Source organism: Haematobia irritans, chromosome 1 (assembly GCF_050003625.1).
Source record: "Haematobia irritans isolate KBUSLIRL chromosome 1, ASM5000362v1, whole genome shotgun sequence".
NCBI lineage: Eukaryota > Metazoa > Arthropoda > Insecta > Diptera > Muscidae > Haematobia > Haematobia irritans.
Window position 1 is genome coordinate 115,013,988 of NC_134397.1, and position 18,962 is coordinate 115,032,949.

General features: G+C 28.2%; 1 protein-coding gene across 4 annotated transcripts in view; it reads right to left on the reverse strand.

The window, feature by feature from the left end:
- Nucleotides 1-5,245: 5,245 nt before the first annotated feature.
- The window catches only part of Antp (homeotic protein antennapedia), a 345,732-nt gene continuing 332,015 nt past the window's right edge, over nucleotides 5,246-18,962 (reverse strand). For 2 of the 4 annotated variants that reach the window (XM_075291465.1, XM_075291464.1), the window contains one exon: nucleotides 5,246-6,893. In XM_075291465.1, the coding sequence (XP_075147580.1) occupies nucleotides 6,643-6,893 (251 nt within the window). In that variant the 3' untranslated portion in view covers nucleotides 5,246-6,642. The remainder of the gene's footprint in view (nucleotides 6,894-18,962) is intronic. The other 2 variants (XM_075291467.1, XM_075291466.1) reach the window with 2 other exon arrangements.

Genomic DNA, 18,962 nt, shown 5'->3' on the forward strand with positions numbered 1-18,962 from the left:
AACATTTTCGAGAGTAAAGTTGGCACTACAAAAACGATAGTATCAAGACACTAATGCCGAATAGCCACTTTCCTGTAGAGTGTGATTGCTTTGTCGGCCATTTGCCATATTACCCGGTCGACCCATATGGAATTTTTTGCTGTAATCTCAAAATGGGGAAAATCTTATAGTCAAGAGTCTATAGTTGTTTAACCATCTGCAAGAAAATCGGAACCTGTGGTACAGTTCGCGAGTGAAGTTCAAAAAATACTGATGAAAATTATGCCTTCCAGATATTCAAGAATTAAATTTTCGTATGATGATATATCAGAATTTATAGATCATATAACCAAAATTCGCTTAAAAGATGCAACTACACACAATTTTTTTTTTTCTGATTCAATCACGAAATTAATTGATCCTATTAATTTTTTAATTGAAATGTCTTCAATCACAGAAATGATAATATCAATTAAAAAATTAATTGAAGGTCAATTAAAAAATTAATTGATCCAATTAAAAAATTAATTGATACTATTAATTTTTGTGATTGATTTTTGTTTCAATTAAAAAATTTGTTGACTCAATTACATTTTTAATTGAATATTTTTTAAAACTCAATTAAAATTTTAATTGGAAAATTTTTCGTGAAATTTTTTTCTCTGTATGCCCCCTGTTCGCAAAACTTGAAAATTTTCTCAAACCTTATAAATATAGGTATATAATACGAAATTTTCACAAGATATTCGACAAGAAATTGAATTTATAAAAATGTTCATGTCTAACGACGTCCCGGTTGTCAAGTCATTGGCAATACAAAATTTTGTGTTTTGCGAATTCGTAAACGAGAACAGGGGGTCTATTTATTCAATAAAAATGTTCAATGCATTTCACAAAAAGTTAAATTAAGAGACAATTTGTTTAATTGAAATAAAATCCAACCAGACATAATTGGTTGAATCAATTAAATTATTAAATCAATTATTTTTTAATTCGAGCCGTTGTTTCTTAATTTAATTGGATCAACTAATTTCGTTATTCAAACAAAAATATATTTTTTTCTGTATATCAATGAACGAAATAGTTCATTATTCCTTTAAATTTGTAAATTTTACAACAAATGCGTATATCTTGAACTTCGTACACAGAACAATATATCACCAAAATATTTCCAAATGATTGAAAATGAAAATTTTTTTCCATTAATAAATTAATTGATACAATTAACTTTTTAATCAAAATAAAAGTATTAAGTTAATTATGTCAATGATTGAAAAGTTTTAAATTTTTAATTAAAAATTTAATTAATACAATTAACTCTTTAATCAAATTCGGAAGACTAAGTCAGTTAAAAAAAGTGATGGATTTTGTTTTTATTTCATTTTTCAAATTTATTTCAAACAATACATTTTCAATCAAACTAAAAGCACAGTCAGATAAGAAAGTAATTGAATTTTAAATTCCAAAAATTAATTGATATTTGCGATCATCATCAATTAAGTTTTTAATTGAATCAATTAAAAATTAATTGAAATTTTGAAATCAAATCAATTAATATTTTAATCAAATATTTTTTTATACCAAAATAAAACTGTGATTGAAGACATTTCAATTAAAAAATTAATTTAATTTCGTGATTGAATCAGAAAACAATATTTTGTGTGTATGACACTAAAGACATTCTTGAAATATTGAACTCCAATTTTTTTCCTTCAAACTACAAAATTTTCTTTGACAAGTGAAAAAAGTTAATTATGTCTAATAAATTTTCTTGAATTTGTAGAAAAATATTTTCCTATTTTTGTGATATCGTAGTGATGTCAGTGTTTGTAATACTGTTTAGTTAAAATTTTCTAAAAATAATCTAAAATTTACCAAACTTTTTCTTTGTACAATAATTCGTATTTTTAGTAAAAGTGGTAAAAAATAGGCTTAATAGTCTAATGGCCACACTGAAAGAAATATTATCGCGAGGCCAAAGATTTCATGTCCTTAAATTTCGAATGCGATTTTTGCTTAGTATAGAAGACGCATTTCTCTGATATATGGTAAATTTGTCGTTTTTGTCGTTTTGTCCTTATAGTTAGGTGACTCGACTTAAAATTGGGTGTTCTAACATGAGAGAAAATTTTGTTTTACCAAGAAGGTCAACTTGGCTTTAATAATTCTGCAAAATTCTTCGAAATTAACGATATTGTCTTTAATTTGTTGAATTTTTGCATCTTGACTACAAAAAAATGCATTATTTTAAAGACGTTTTTTACTTCAAACACAGCATAATTTCTACTTCAGTCGAGTCTGAATATGAAAATTTAACTTGTCGTTAACAGTTTTTAATGGACTTTGATATCACATGAAGAAAAAAAACAAATAAATTACAAATTGTTTCTCAATTAACGCAATTAACTCTACACTGAAAAAAAGCATGCCCGGTTCCTAAGATTTTGTCTTTACTTTAAAAATTTTGGTATTGATTCCGAGCCAAAGAAGCGGAGAATACAAGTAAGGATACTTTTAAGACACAATTCTCTTTTAAATTTGGGTTTTGTGTACTTGCTTCTAGGAAGCAAATTTTAATTTTTCGCTTTTTAATCTTTTTTTCTTCATATGCTATCAAAGTCCTTTAAAAACGAGTTAACGACAACTTTATTTTCCAAATTAAGACTCGACTTCCAGTAGAAATTATGCTATGTTTTAAGTAAACAACTTCTTTAAAATAAAGTTTTGAAAAACATGTCCTATATTTGAACGATTTTTTGCTTTGTAGTCATGTTACAAAAAGACAACTAATTTAAGGACAATTTCATTAAATTTAAGGAATATTTCTGAATTATTAAAGTCAAGTTGACCTTAGCCCAAACATTTTTTCTTTCATGTTATGATATCCATTTTTAAGTGAAATCACTTAATTATAAGGACAATACGACTTCATTGAAAAGTTTATCGACTTTTGGACAAGGAAAAAAACTTTAGACAAATTTTCGTTGATATAAAATTGTGCGTCTGTCCTAAACCCTATAGATTTAAGGAGTAGGCAGTTATTGTTTTGCTTCTTATAGGCTGACACCGACTTCAGGAAAAAGTTTTTGTCGTACGGCGACATGAATTTAACTAGAATAACACCATCTGTTGAGTTATAATTTTTTGTGTTATTTCTATTTTGCAGGCGATGTATTCTTTTGAATCGGGGTGTTGATATATTCATGGAATCAAAAATTTTATTAAACAACTCGTTCAAGTTCTCTTCTTGTTGGTATGGTATTCCATTAATGCGTATTTCCGAGGCGACATGTGCATTTTCTTGTGTGAGTAGTTGCATTCTAAGGTCCTTAATATCGGATTTTAATACTGTGATTTCTTCTGAGCCTTTTTCCAAGTGAAGAACACGATCATTAAGCTCTTTAACGTCTGTTTTGACATCACACAATCTTTTGTCGAACTCTTTAAGATCTGTAATGACGTCACACAGTCTTCTGTCGAGTTCATTTAAAATGCGGCTCTCGGTTTCTCTTAACATATTTTTAAATTTAATTTTGGATCTAAAAATTTTAGTCTATTGGGACATGATAAATTTAAGTTATACTAAATCAACTATTAACAACAAATTGAATAAGAAAATAAACTCAATTTTGGCTGTCATTTTTGCTGACGATGCCAATTATAGCGTCTTGAAAAACCCCTTACTCACAATGACGAAGGATGACTTTAGTGTACACAAAATAGGGATGACTTTCCAAGCTTAAAATATGTCCTTACTTCAATTCCCTGCTTCTTTGACTCGGAATCAATACCAAAATTGTTTTGTAAAGTTAAAGAGTTTTTCACTTGTGATAGCAGCTATTATCTAAATATTAGGACAAAAATTTCCTTCAAGAAAACTTTGCCAAACTTTGGTATTTTAAGAATGAGGTCATTGACCTAATATCCCCAGAATAACACACAGAATGAAAAACTCAACTAAGTTAACCAATATAAAATTAACCAATTGATTATAAGAAAAGTGTGCCAATTTTTTGTTTTATCAATTAATTGGTGTACTTGTTTTTTTTTTTGCAATTTGGTATACATGATATCCTGGTATATTTCATATTTTTTTCTAAATTTTAGTTTTGTTTTTGATATCCTTAAAATTATAAAGAGAAAAGAAAAAGTCCAGGATAGGATACAAAGCCAATCCCTAAAGAAAAATTCTAATTTTTTTGAAACAAAAAAAGCCCTTCTTTATGGGCTGTGTCGTTCATGTGTGGGTTAAAAGAAAAGATTGGGTGGTTTTTTGTTTTATTTTCTTTTTCATAATAAATTTATTTAATAATTATTATTGTATATCGTTTGGTATATCTTTGTCTAAATTTATGTTGGTTTTTTGTGTATGGGTGTGTTTATGTGTATGTGGTTGTTTGTGTGTTTCCATATGTGTATATTAATCTGTATAAGTGCATGCCTATAGTTGCTTGTTTTGCATGCAAATTCATTATCATTAATAATTATAATAATAATTTTATTTAATATTAATACATTACATTTTTTTCATTAAATAATATGATTTAATTAAGGGGAGGAGGGGGATTTTTAGGTTTTCTTCTTTCTTTGTTTTTATAAATATAAATAGATTTCTTTTTGTTTAATACACCATTACTATTATTTAGGTTTCGTTTTTGTTTATACATTGCAACTTTTTTTTTTTTTTTTTTTCTTTGTTTTATATATAAGTAACTTTGTTTATTTTTATCATCATGGTCTTCTTATATTTTATTATAGTATATAGTATTAATTCTAAGGGGGGTTTGTTTTTTTAGTATTTTACTTAGACTAAAGTTTAAATAAAAATTATTACTTTTTTCATTCATTTTATCTTGATTTTTTGTTTTCATAATTATTTTTGTTTTTTAATATAATTATCATTAAATAACTTATTTAAATTTGAGGTCACATGAGTTGGTTTTGTTTGAGTTTACTTTACTATTATTATTATTTGCTTTAAATTATATACGAGTTATTTTTATAATATTTTACATTAATTAAATATTTTGAGAAAAAAATAGAACAATAATCTTAAAAAGTGGAAAGAGGTAAATATTTGCAAAGAATATTTTTTTAATAAATATTGACAAAAAATTCTATAAAGAGATTCAATAAAATAAATGAAAACAAAAAAAACTTATATGACTACACACAAGTTAAAAGAAAAATTTGAAAGAAAGCAACTTATTGGTTTCTATTCCAGAAATGTTGAACTATCTTTAAAAAGGGAAACTTTTTAATTATAAAAAACAAAAGGCTTCTAAATTGAAAATCTAAAAAAAAAAACAAAATTATTTATAAATTCTAATATTTTCAAATAATTTGATTTATTGATATATTGAAACTTCTTCGAAAAAAGCTTTTGAAATTTTTGCAAACGAACTATTGCTTGAAAAATATTTTAGCCCATGAGTGTTTCAAAATGCACTCTTAAAACTCTATGCAAATGTTTGGTTTTAGTAAAATTTTTATTAAAATAACAAAACTCTAGTTAGCAAAATCTTAATTCCCTATTAAATTTGATATGAGGATTTTTTTGCATATTTCTGGTATCAAATTTTATAGCATAAAGTGGTTGATATCTATTTTTAAAAATATGTTCGGAGTTTTCAATATATTTTCAAGAATACTACTGAAAATGGATTTTAAAGGAACAACGTTTTTATAAGAAGAAATTTTGGCGCATAACTTGAGGCGAAAAAAATCTGAAAACGCCTGAGATAACTACATCATCTCAAAGGGCAGCAAATCAGTTAGAAGACTTACTGGTGATTCCCATTTCCATCCTAAAAATTGTATAATATGATATTGACACACTTCAATACTTCATATTATTTATTCTTATTACCTTTCGAATAGTAATTTTTGCGAGTTCAGTATAACATTATTGTAAAATCTTAAGTGTTGATATATTGGAGGTAGAAAAATTTTAATTATTCCAAAACAAAAAATAATGAAATTTAATGCATATTTCCAAGTATACATTTAATAAACCAACAGACTAATTTATTTACCTCATAAGAATAATGCGTTTTGCAAACTTTAAGTAGTATATAAAATCCTACCCAAGCACCTAAAAGTATGCCAAACATTTTTGACGAAAATTTAAATTTGATGAATACTTCTAGGAGGATGCACGATAATATAATAATAAACATGACTTTTGCACAATTGAAGTAATAAATCATATCCATACACCTTAAGGTATACCACAAAATGTCCCTAATAATTTTTTTATTAATTTGTAATAAATATTTTCCAATACCAACTTTGACTGGAGTAAAGTCTTTTACAAAATTCAATTAATTCAAAAACATAATAACATTTTTGTGTTATCATTTTAGAAATATGTGTCCTATAATTTTCTCAACTTGTGTGTAATATATAAATATAAAATTTTAAAAACAAAAAACATTCAATCTTATTTTCAACAATCGATTTTCAGTAAAATTGTAGCTTTTTTTTAACAAAATAAATAATAAAATCAAAAAGGGATTTTTCCTTTTACACATTTTTTTTTGTCTATGGTTTGTCAAGATATAGAGTTTGTTTGTTCGTTTTTTTTTAGATTTTAGTATTTTTTTTTACTTTTTTTAAATTTTTTGTTTTTCCAAAAAAAAATATACGTATATAGTATTACATTTATTGTGGACTATTTGGCGGTGTAATCTCATCACCTTCACCTCCGGAACCGGGTTCACCCTTGGTCTTGTTTTCTTTTTTCCATTTCATGCGTCGATTTTGGAACCAGATTTTAATTTGTCTTTCGGTCAAACACAAGGCATGAGCAATTTCAATACGTCTCCTGCGGGTTAAATACCGATTGAAATGGAATTCTTTCTCCAATTCCAGAGTTTGGTAGCGAGTATAAGTTTGACGGCCACGTTTGCGTTCTGTGGGGGAGAAAGGAAACAAACAGAAAAGAAAATCCAAAAATTAATATTTTTCAGTTTGAAGACAAATCAACATACAAAGCACAACTTTTACTACTTAACAGCATGCTTAAGCTACAGTATAAAAAATAAAAATAATACAAAAAAATTATGTGTACATAATATGTGAACCTGAAATACACCAATACCCAAATATCACAATATCAAAATCTTTTTGAGTTGTGGTATTAAGATATATGCCTGTGAAATAGGTATGACAAATGGGATATCCCTAAAAATTGATTTTTTTTAATCCATTAAATTCTTTGGAAAATATTTGATCTGATTATTAATTGTGATCATATATTAGTGATCAACAAAATTACCCTTCATTACATCAAATGTTACTCGTTTAAATTTCTTAATAAATGTGTGCATACTTTCAGGCGCATATGCTAAAATATAAAAAGTATTTGAGACACAATAAAAAAATGTGGAGCAAAAAGTGACCCATTTGAGAATTTTTGGCTACTCTTGAGGGGCTCATATAGGCCACTTTATTAAGTGATTTACGTTGTATCTTTTAGTCAACCAGAAGCGGAAAAGAAAACTTCTGTTGCACGAAGCTTTTATTTGTATCCAATGAGGTTTTACTATGCCAACGAATTCGAAAATTTTATCAAATGGCCAAAGAAAAAAAAATTAAAAACTTATCTATGCGTATGTTCAGTGCATATTTTCAGGCATTTGAGAAGGAATTTATTAACGTCGAAGCCCAATATTTTTATTCGAAATGAAGGTCTAGAAAAAGAAGCCTTTGGTTTGGTTGTTTAAAAAAAAATATCAATAAAATATTAGCCGATAAAAAGAGTTAATGAATATATAATACCAGAAAATTATTCATAATTTCTTTTATTTGGAATATTGACTTCAAATTTCGACTTGTAATCTTAATGAGGATCGGAGCAAGACTTTAGCTAACATACATAATAAATAATCTAGAATAGTCCGAAACAAAAATTGTTATTGGGCCATTACCACAGTCTGTGAAATTCTCTCATGTCACAACACTCTGTCAGGTTGTATTTAAAGCCCAACAATAGGTGATATCAAATTTTTCTCCATTAATACCTTGTAGACCAATGAACTAGGAACTTTTTTAATTCCCCAAATCCCGAAACAAAAATCTTTGTTTAAATGGTGATCCCTATATGAATATATCAGCAATGCCTATATGACCAGCTCATATTTATACTTGTCAAATTCACAACATGTGTTGCTCTTTTAAGAATATGGGACTTCTTAGTCTTTAGTTTCAGTTTTCCATTTTTTCTTTCGATACTTTTTTTTATATTTTTGTATGCAGTTTAATCCAAAATGGTATTTCATGCTTATTATCATCGCTTTCAGTAGTATAAGTATTCAAATAAGCACGGATGGACGGACGGATGAACGAACAAAATCATATGTAGATTGGGGACGCCTTCAAACAAAAAATTTACCCAGAGCCTTAAAAACATCAAACAAGCAAGCTATGGCAATGGTGACTACGCTTATTCTCTGCCATAGTGTAGGGAGGCTGATTATACCAATGCCAATGGTGATGCCATGATGAGGAGGGACACAAAAAGCCAGACAAACAGCCAACTAGCCGACCATCATCATCATCCCTCCACATGCTTAAATCAAAAACTTTAACTAATTACATGCGTAGCCTTAAAACATTTATTAAATGGTCCTATAGAACCATTCACCTCTATTCATATGGGAGAGAAAGACAAAAATCACTGTGATCTTTATACTTAGCGAGTCCAACGATATCAAAAGATTTTTTTTCTATTTCGATTTAATGTGGTTGTGCTTTGGCTGTCGACCAACCTGTCCTCTCTATCCAGTCTAGAGATGTATGCACTTTGCACATTTAAAAGACATAGGTAATCAATCAAGATTGAAATGCAAATGTCATCCGCCAAAAGTAATTTGGCCCAGAGTATATAATAACGAAAGTGGTTATCAATTTATATTAGATCAGAAAGATAATCTTGCGGAAATTATGGGGGAAATTTTATTGTACTTAAATTTGTGAATTTCTTCAAATCCAAATGAAAATATACAGACGGACGGACAACTAAAACTAGGTCGTTTGAGAGGATGTGCATGCATCGATTTCTAGTACAATTTCTGCATCTATTTCATACTTTGACCAGAAATGGTCAACATTGGTCTTGGGGGTCTAGAAATGGTCAACATTTTGCAAAGATCTGATATAGCCCAAATCGATTTTCAGACGAGACTTCTCGAGCATCTGGCATGTGAAATTTTGTTACGATTGCATTAAGCCTTTAGACGAAAAGGTTAGAATCAGTATAAAAAAATTAATTTTCAACAAATAGTACACAGAAAAAATATTTTTTTTTTTCGTTTCAATCACGAATCTAACTTATCAAATTAATATTTAATTGAAATTCGTTCAATCATACAATCACCAAAGCCAATTAGAAAATTAATTGATTTAACGTTTTTTTTTTTATTATTTATGTTTACTTTAATTAAATGATTAGTGGAATACGGACGAACAGTCAGTGCCAGGTCATCTACAGAATTTGAATAGCATGCTGAAAATCAAACTAGGACGAACGCCAAATATATGAATAGACCGTGGGTGTTTCGATACGTACTTAGACGTACATTTTGATACTATTGCAAAAGCCATGAAAAATGTCCCAATTGGCTCTTATTGAAACTTCACCGGACTTGCACTCGTATTCTTACTTTTGCCGCGTGTGGAATCTGCTTTATCTAAAAAAAAAGTTGTGAATATACATTCGCGAATTAAATTTATGCGGTGTACCTCGACGAAGCAAAAATTTATTATCTGTGCCAAAAAAGGAAAAGGACAATTTTAATGGAAAAGAACAATGAAGTAGAAATTGAATTTTGATGAACCACGTCCAGCTGAACCGAAAACGGCTATCATGGAGAATAATGTGGCAAAATCCCACGATTTGGTATTAGGGTGATTGGAGGTGGGTGAAATATATTGGGATTTCGAACTATTCCACGTTTCAATTATGTACGAATTTTTTAAGTACTTGACGTTTATTCAGGCGCATTCCATCGTTTAACGACAGTCGGCAAAAATTGTATACATTCTTACACAGAAAAAATATTTTATTAGTTTCAATCACCAAACTAATTGATCTAATTAATTTTTAATTGAAATTTCCTTAACTGTGGAAAAGTTACTATCAAAATAAGTTAAATATTTAATTGTTTCAATTAAAAATTAATTGATTCAATTAAATTTGGAAATTGATTTTTATTTCGATTAAAAATTTAATGAAGTCAAATAACTTTTTAATTGAATATTATGTTTAACAATATTGAATTCAGTTTTTACTGTGCTCGCAACCTAGTCCAGGGAAAGTCGTAAAAGCGGACTTATTGGACCGAAAACGTTGACTTATTGGAGTGAGTCGACGCTAATTGTAAAGTACTTAAAATTTAGTCGGCCGAATTTTGCGGCTATATATATATTACAACGACGACTTGTTTTATTAAAAACTAACAAAAGTCGATTGAAAAGATAGTTCAGTTTGACTAAAGAGGTCCTAATTTTATTAAGAAAATAGCTGTATTGTATTACAAAGGCTTTTATCAGTCTTCGACTATTTTATTATTTTTTTTTTTTTGTGTAGTTATGAAATGAAATTATTTTCTCAACCACAAAACAACATCCGCTGCATATAGAATCCATTTTAAGATATCATCTATACCAGCCTACCACACCTTGGTCATTAGGGTAGGTTACTCCATTAGATCGTGTATTATTTCACGACACTTGAGTTGTGATATTCCAGGTTCCATTTATTTCTCTATCGCTATCTGCCTTTCTCTCTCATACACTTTTTCTATTTCCTTGGTCCCTTTCTTTTTTGGATTTCTTCTTTGGCCATAATTAAAAAGTAATATTAATTTATGCTGCAATTGCCATAAAATGTAATTATTTTTAATGATTTCCTTTGAGTTTAAGTTTCTCTACAGCAATTCAGCAAACGCACCCATTTGCCTTTCATATCATCATCAACCAACCGACCAACCAAGCCGACCTGAATGAACGACCTGCCAACGGAATGGCCACTAGGTATCACATCACCAGCTCTCTAACATTGGCCAATGGCCCCAAAAATGGTCATGTTAATATGGAGAATTGTTTTTGATATTAAAGAAATATTTGTAATGGTGGTGGTCACCATCAAGAGCCAACTACTGGTGAAATACAAAATTTGTTGGAGTTGTAGTTATTTTTAAATGAAAATGGTGGCCTAATCGCTATTTAATTACAATATGCTTTCATATCAGAATGAAAAAAAAAACAAAAACCCAACGAAACTCAAACATATATCGTTACACGGCTAACAAATATGAAGGAAGCCTTTCGAAGTCACAATAAATAAATAAACACAACCAACAACAATGAATGTATCGTTCAGACCACATTCAAAGACCCACCAATATGAAGGGGGGTAAAGGAATAATTTTTAAACCCTCGCCTCGTATAAAACTCTATTTAATTCTTTCTCTAACTTGCGCTATAGCAGTTAATGTTTTTTAATTATTTGACGGGTCTTTTCAAACTCCATAAGCAATTTATATTTTTGTTTGATGCGTGAGTAGTTCAACTGATGGATTATCGGATGGACGGACGGACTGATGAATGAATGTCTAATATACCCATGGTACATGAACATCGGGAATTTATGCTTCATTTTGATATTTCTTTTTCTAGCCGCTAGTGTTTCATTTTGATGACTGCAAAGTGATTTTTCATCGAATGTATTTTTGAGCATTTGAAAATAAAAAAAAACAAAACCAACACCAACCGCTTCTAATTTTCAGTTTCAAACAATTACCCGTTTGATGTATTCGAGCGAAATGTTTGCCTCCTCCCCCCTTCTCATATTGCCTCAAAGCCATAGCTACCTAGTGATGGCCGGTGATGTTTGATGAAGAATATCAATTTAATCAAATTTATCACTTTGTCTTTAACCAAAGATGCAGACCAAACGCAAAAAGCTCATAAAAAGACCAAAAAATGACAGGAAAAAGATTCGTATCCAGCAAGCGAAACGAAAAAAAATATGATTAACGCGTTAAAGGCGCCTTGTGCCATAAGGAAATTTATTATATTTTTAGATTTGTTTTTCATCCACAGGTCATCTCTCATTGTATCTTTGTGTGGTGGTTGGTTGACTGCTGGTTTGTTGTCTGATGACCGCCGGTTGCTCCTAAGCTCGAGTCATTAAAATGTAATTTCGCTTATGGTAGCTCTACCCTCTGCCCCCCATACACGAAAAAAAGCTTGGCTATGGCCTTAAAACAAAGATCTACGTTTTATTTTTCAATGTCCACAAAACAAATCTCAAGGAATCCTATGATAAGGGGAACAAAAAGAGAGTACCATCAGTAATTGGTGATGGAAGATTTCGGTCTCTTTTTACATTGCAGGGGAAGGGGAAGTAATTCAAGGTGTAAAACGCATATTTATAATGTTTTCTTTAAGTTTTCATAAGATTTTGTATAATTTATCAAATGTATTTAAGGCAGTCATTTCATTTGAGTCAAATGAAAATACGACTAGAAAAAAACTTCCATTTGCAAAATATAAAAAATGAAAACTAAGGACAATACCATAAGAAGTAAATTAAATATAAGGAAATAAAACTAGCAAAGAGATTTAGGAAAAGCGACGACTTTTTGTCTCACTACAAGATTTGTGGTTTTATTAATATAAAGGGAATATAGTTAAGATATTCCATAGTTAAGAGACATTGATACAGCTTAAAAGCTTTCAAATAATACCAATAGCAGTTATTGGTTGATTTAGCTAAGACACAAACCTTTTATGTGACAAGCTAGCAAACCAATTTTATGTTAGGTAATTATGTCTGTTTCCTGTTGGCCTATCAAAACCCACAGTGGTACAATGGGGTGAGCGAAAGAAAGAGAATGAGAGAGAGAGAACCCTAGAACTTTTATGAGAGATGGCAGTTCGATTTAATAAAATAAGTTAAAATAAAAATTGGAATTGACCACAGAATTAAAATTAAACAAATTTTAAATTTAAATTAAAAAAATTTTAATTTAAAAACAATATTAAAATGTAATTTAAATTTAACCAATTTTAATTTAAATATGGATGTAATTTTTTGGCACTTCCATAAGTAAAGGAATTTTTAGGTTTTAGAATTAACGAACATTTTATTTTATTAAAATTAAAAATAAAAATAAATTTTTAATTAAAAATACAATAAAAATTTTGTATTTAAAAAAAAAATAATTTAAAATTAAAAGAAACAAAAATTCAAATTAATTAATTTAACAATGTAAAATGAGTCATGAATATAAAACTTTTTGTAACCATGTGAACTTAATTTTCAATACTGAATTTATGCATAAAACTAAACTTTCTATGGCCTGTAACCAGGCAAAATTCTGAGGGAAATGGTGGTACATATAGTCAAAACCTTTTATCAATAAAATAATTTATACCTTTCAGAATTAACGAAAGTATTATTTTATACATTAATGACATTCCTTCGAAATGCTTGAATTCAACTAGGTTTCAAACATATAATTCTATATATCTTCTAAAAGCTGGTGTAGAGACTATACAAAAGCTTAACAAAAGCTTTAAGTATACTCTACAACACTCTTTGAAATAGGGGAAGGAGGTGAGATGGACACATTGTGACTTGGATGTCCGTCTGTAGACAAATTTTTGTAACGAAAGTCTAGGTCGCATTACAAATCAAATCGAATTGAAATTTGTCAGATTGGATCAGAATCGATGCCCATAAAAATAGATTCATATATAATTTTTGCCCAATATGTGCTTATACAGCCACAGAGGCTGGAATACCATTCAAATATATTTTCCGTAGAAATAAGAATTATTTCTTGCTACTTTTGCAAATTTGATCAAAATCGGTTCAGATTTGAATATATAGCTCCCATATGTAATTTTTTCCAGAGGCTACGCCGTCACTCTGATTTGCTTGCAAGAGACCGGAATTCACTCGGATATTCTTTATATCCATTTTCTACGAAAAGTAGAATTAATTCTTGCTACGAAATTTTGGAGAAATATGGTAGAAATTATTATATTTTACACTCGATTTCAACGAAATCCGAATGAACTTGATATTTGCTAAAAATATTATATTCGACTTTGTACCAAAACGTACCGATTTTGATTCAAATCGGTTAAGATTTGGATATAGATCTCATATATATGTATGTCCGATTTTGGCATATATAGTCATAAAACCCACACGAATCCTTATAGAATAGCTATAACTAAATGAAAAAAAAATGTATAAATTTGCTTAATGTGGATGAAATCATTTTGAGATTTTGGTATTCGACTCATATATCGGTTCACATTTAAATAAAGTTCCATATATTCCGCTATTTATGCAGAGGATAACAGAGAGAACTATATCGATATTGGCGATCTACAAAGTGATTCAGGATCTTCCCCACCTGAATTTACTTTTTCCTTGTTTCATAAAAAAAAATTAATATTAAGTTTAGAATTTTTCTTTTTCTTTGAAATGTCACCAAGGCTTCAGTAAACCCATTTTACCTATAGTATGTCCCATCCCACTGATGATGAGATCTGCAATGTAATGAAATATCCAGCATATCACCATGGGAGATCAACATCGATATAGCAACACCAAAAACAAAGGCAACCCAAACAAATCATAGACTCACAAAAACAAAAAAAAATAAAACTAAGCTAAGTAAAGCATCAAGGCACAGCTTTCAGTTGTGCAATTCAACCTAAAAAAGGAGAAGAGGAGCACAAAAAAAGAGATTTTGCCCACAAATCCCATTTTTTTACATCAAACAATGATTAAATATGGCCGCCTAAGGTTGTAGACACAAAACTTCAGGGAGCAAAAAGGCAAAGCCAAAAATACAGACACATGAACTCAACACTAAAGCAAGCAGTTGGTCAGGGCGGTGTTCAGGTCATTAACAGAAATCTCCGAACTTCTTTTTACCACCACCCTCTGAAAAAAAAAAACGGTAATGAAAATATGAAAGAAAATAATAATAATGAGGAAAACATAGTGGAACATATCATAGAAGCTTTTCGTGGCCAATGAAGAGTTTTGTGTATGTTTATCAAAGCAGGAAATGTTAATATAAGTCCTCATAAAGGTAGCTTTCATTAAAGAAATCAAACAAAAAATGTGTTTTTGTTTAGGAAAAAAAATCATTGTTCTTTTCAGCTTGATTACCAAATGGCGTGGTCACATTTTCCAATGGCTCCCCAAAAACCCAAAAAAAAAACGCACAAAATCATATTTTCAGTATAATTCAGAAATTTCTTTGGTTTTGATAATTAACCTGATTTCCGTTTTCTCCATTTGTCTCGAACATTACAAAACAGCGGAAAATTAAAGATGTTTGTTGAAAATCCCACGGTTGACAATTTTTTGATTATTTCTTTGTTTTTCGTTTTTTTTTTTTGTGGTAGCTAATGACATCTATGGCTTATATATCCACCATGATAGCAAGCTATTTTTTGTTTTTGCTGCTGTATTATCAATTTCTATCTTTTGTGATATTAAAGCACCCGCATAATGGCCATCATTAGTTTAATTATTAAAACAGTTAATGTCAGACGTTTTTTATTTGTGTATGGTGTTTTTTTTTTCCTTTCTGAGGGTGGAATTTGTCGGATTCGCTATTGGTTAAGATAAATTATATGTACAGACGGATGATTTAATTTTGTCTACGGATGGAATGTAATTCATCATATTTGAGACATGAATATTAATGGGCTTTGACGTGGAATAATCGATTATAAATATCAAATAGTTTGAATACGTATATACTTCGCAGGGTATATGGAGAAAGCTTTGAAAATCGTTAAAGAAAAAGATATTTCGAATTGAATTCCATGCTATATATAATCACATATATAAATATCTAGTGACCATAACATTTTTATTGTATTAGTGAAATGTGAGACTATTAAACCGCAAACCAGAAAACATTTGGAAAATAAAAACTCTGATATTTTACCAATAAAATTTGAATCGTTTTATATGCTCCATAGGATCATACTTGTCCAGCAATATCCTTGAATGCCAATATAAACATTTTGTAACTTTAATTGTCAATAGTGAATAAACTATCTTCTCTTAGATAATTTTGCACATAATTGCCATATTTTGAATGATATTTTTTCATGTGTTTTTTTTTTTATTATACAAATATTTTCAATTCACGCAATATTTAACGCCTAATTACCAAGGAAATAAAAATTTAGAACAAAAGACATTGAATAAATAAGAACGGAATGTCTTAATTTCTTTGTCATCAGAGAACAATGCCATCGTCATTGATGTGAACAGTGATATGGGTGATTTCGCATAAAAACTAAAAGGAAAAATAGGATAGCAAATATATATATTGTTATTCCATAATTAAAACCTGACTTTAACAAAAATGAATTTGATTTAATTTAAATTATTTTAATTCAATAAGTTTAAATTAAATAGGGAAATAGATAGATAAATATTAAATAAGATACTATTAATAATTAAATAAGATAAAATGAAATAACTTAAGTTAAAATTTTTGTAAAAACGAAATTAAATGATTAGGTAGGGTAAAATTTAATTAAAATTAAAGTGATGTAACTTTTTTCAATTTAATTTAGCTTAATTTTTATTTTTATTATTAATTTATTATTAAATTAACTTTTGTGGTTAAATTAAATTAATTAATATTATTATTTTAATTACAATAGATAAAAATTATATAAATTCATCTTAATTTAGTTTAAGTCGCTAATAGCCTAATTTAATTTATATAATTTTTTAAACTTAATTTTATTTACATATTATTGTTACAATTTTAATTTAATCTATTTTATTTTAATTTCATCCAATTAAATAAATTAATGCGGAGGCAATCGTCAGTTATTTACACTTATTTGTTTTATATTATATGGTATAGCGATATGAGAATAATTTAAATTTATATAAAATTAAATTTATATTTCTAAAATTTTATTTTATATAAATGAAATGGATCAAAAACTTAATTTTATTTCATTTAATTTGATTTATTTCAACTTTCATTTAGTTTAGTTAAATTTAAATAATTTGGTTTAAAATTAAATTAAAACCAATAAAATATTATTTTATAAAAATGAATGGGATGTTCTAAAAATTTAATTTTGATTTATTTCAATTGAGTTCAATTAAATTAAGATAAACTGAAGTAATTTAGTCTAATTTCATTTATTTTAGATAAGTTCAAAATATCTTGATTTATCTTAGCTTAATTTATTTTTATTTAATTTAAATAATATAATTTAAACTTACGCTACATTTGAATTACGTAAAATGAAATATATATTATATTAATTTACTATTATTACTAAATAGGGTGAGATATATAAATAAATATAATTTTTTTTAATTTTACGGTTTCAATTTTATTTCATTCAAGTATTTTTAATTTAATATGATGGATTTTTTAAATTTTAATTTACCTTATATTCATTTACTATAATTTATTTATCTTATTGAAATTTAAACAAATTTATGGATGTAAAATAATGTATTCAATTTTATTATAATTAATTTCTTTCATTTTTATTATTATAATAATAAAAAATAAATTCACCCAACTTTTTTAAATTAATGTTTTTAAATAAATATTTTTTTTTTTGCAATTTGACTGGATTATGTTTGCCTAAAATTTCGTTCTGGTGGAAATTTAGCTTAATTTAATTTACTAATTACGAATTGACTAAATTATATTATACTTACAACAGAATTAACAAATGTTTTGCAATGAACCAAGAGTTTTTTTTTGAGGAAAGATTTTTTTTTTTTGATTTTACAAAAAATACTAAAGGCAGGAGAAAAGTACTGTGACATTGAAATTCCTTTTATATATTTTATTTGGTAGGAATGTAACCTTCTATGTCTCGAAAATTATGATTTTTAATATTTAAAATAGCTTTCATAAAATGTCCCATATGCACGTGATAAAAGTACAAGACAATTTTATTACACGTAACCACAGACATTATTAATGTATATAAATTTATTATTAACTAACAGAAAAAAGCCATAGTTTTGCTAAAGAATAAGAAAATTCGTGTGTGGCATTTGTAATGTCATCATCATCATCAGCAGCAGCATACAACATCAACGTAAGACAGCGCCTATATCCATATATTTAGCGAGATAAAGACTCACTGGCCAAGACTTTAACAAAAAGAGGCAAAACAATTCAATACTAAGATAAAATTAACCCAAACACAACAAAAAAAACCTGCAAGCGAACAAAAACTGAGACCTGTCAAATCATCTTACCACGTATGACCTATAGGGGAGGGAAAACTCATTTGGCATTAATATCTATAGGCCAAATAGGGTTGCCAGTAAAGACTTAGATATATAGATACAAGACATATGCAATAAAGGGTGAATCTAAATAAAACATGTTTTCATCCACGAACTCATTTAAATTTCAGATATTCTAACATAGTCTTATATTTTTTATTTATTTATTTATTTTTTTTTTTTTGAATTTTTACTGTTTTTCCTAATTAGACATCTCTATTTCGAAATGCCCAAGTTGGATTTTATGGACAGAATGCCTTTAATATGTTGAAAGAAAAACATCTTTGAAAACGTTGACATGTAGATGTGTGGTGGCATGCAATATTCGCGTTTGACCAACCAAAGGAGATTAAAAACTAATAAAGAATTTTTAATTGTGATTGCAAAATAATAAGCAAGCGAGAGAAAAACTGAAATTATCAAGTGATATGCTGCGCTTGTGAATGTGTTCGTCCCTCTTGTCCAACGAGAAAAAAAAACGTGTAAGAAATGATATTTCATTATAGCAAGGAGATAAATGAAATACAAAACCATGAAAACAAATCGCTTAAGCCTTTAGAGACCATACAAAACCAAGGTCCATGCCAGACCACACACACACACACATATTGTGAAAGAAGGGAAAACTCGAGGATTGTAGTAATTT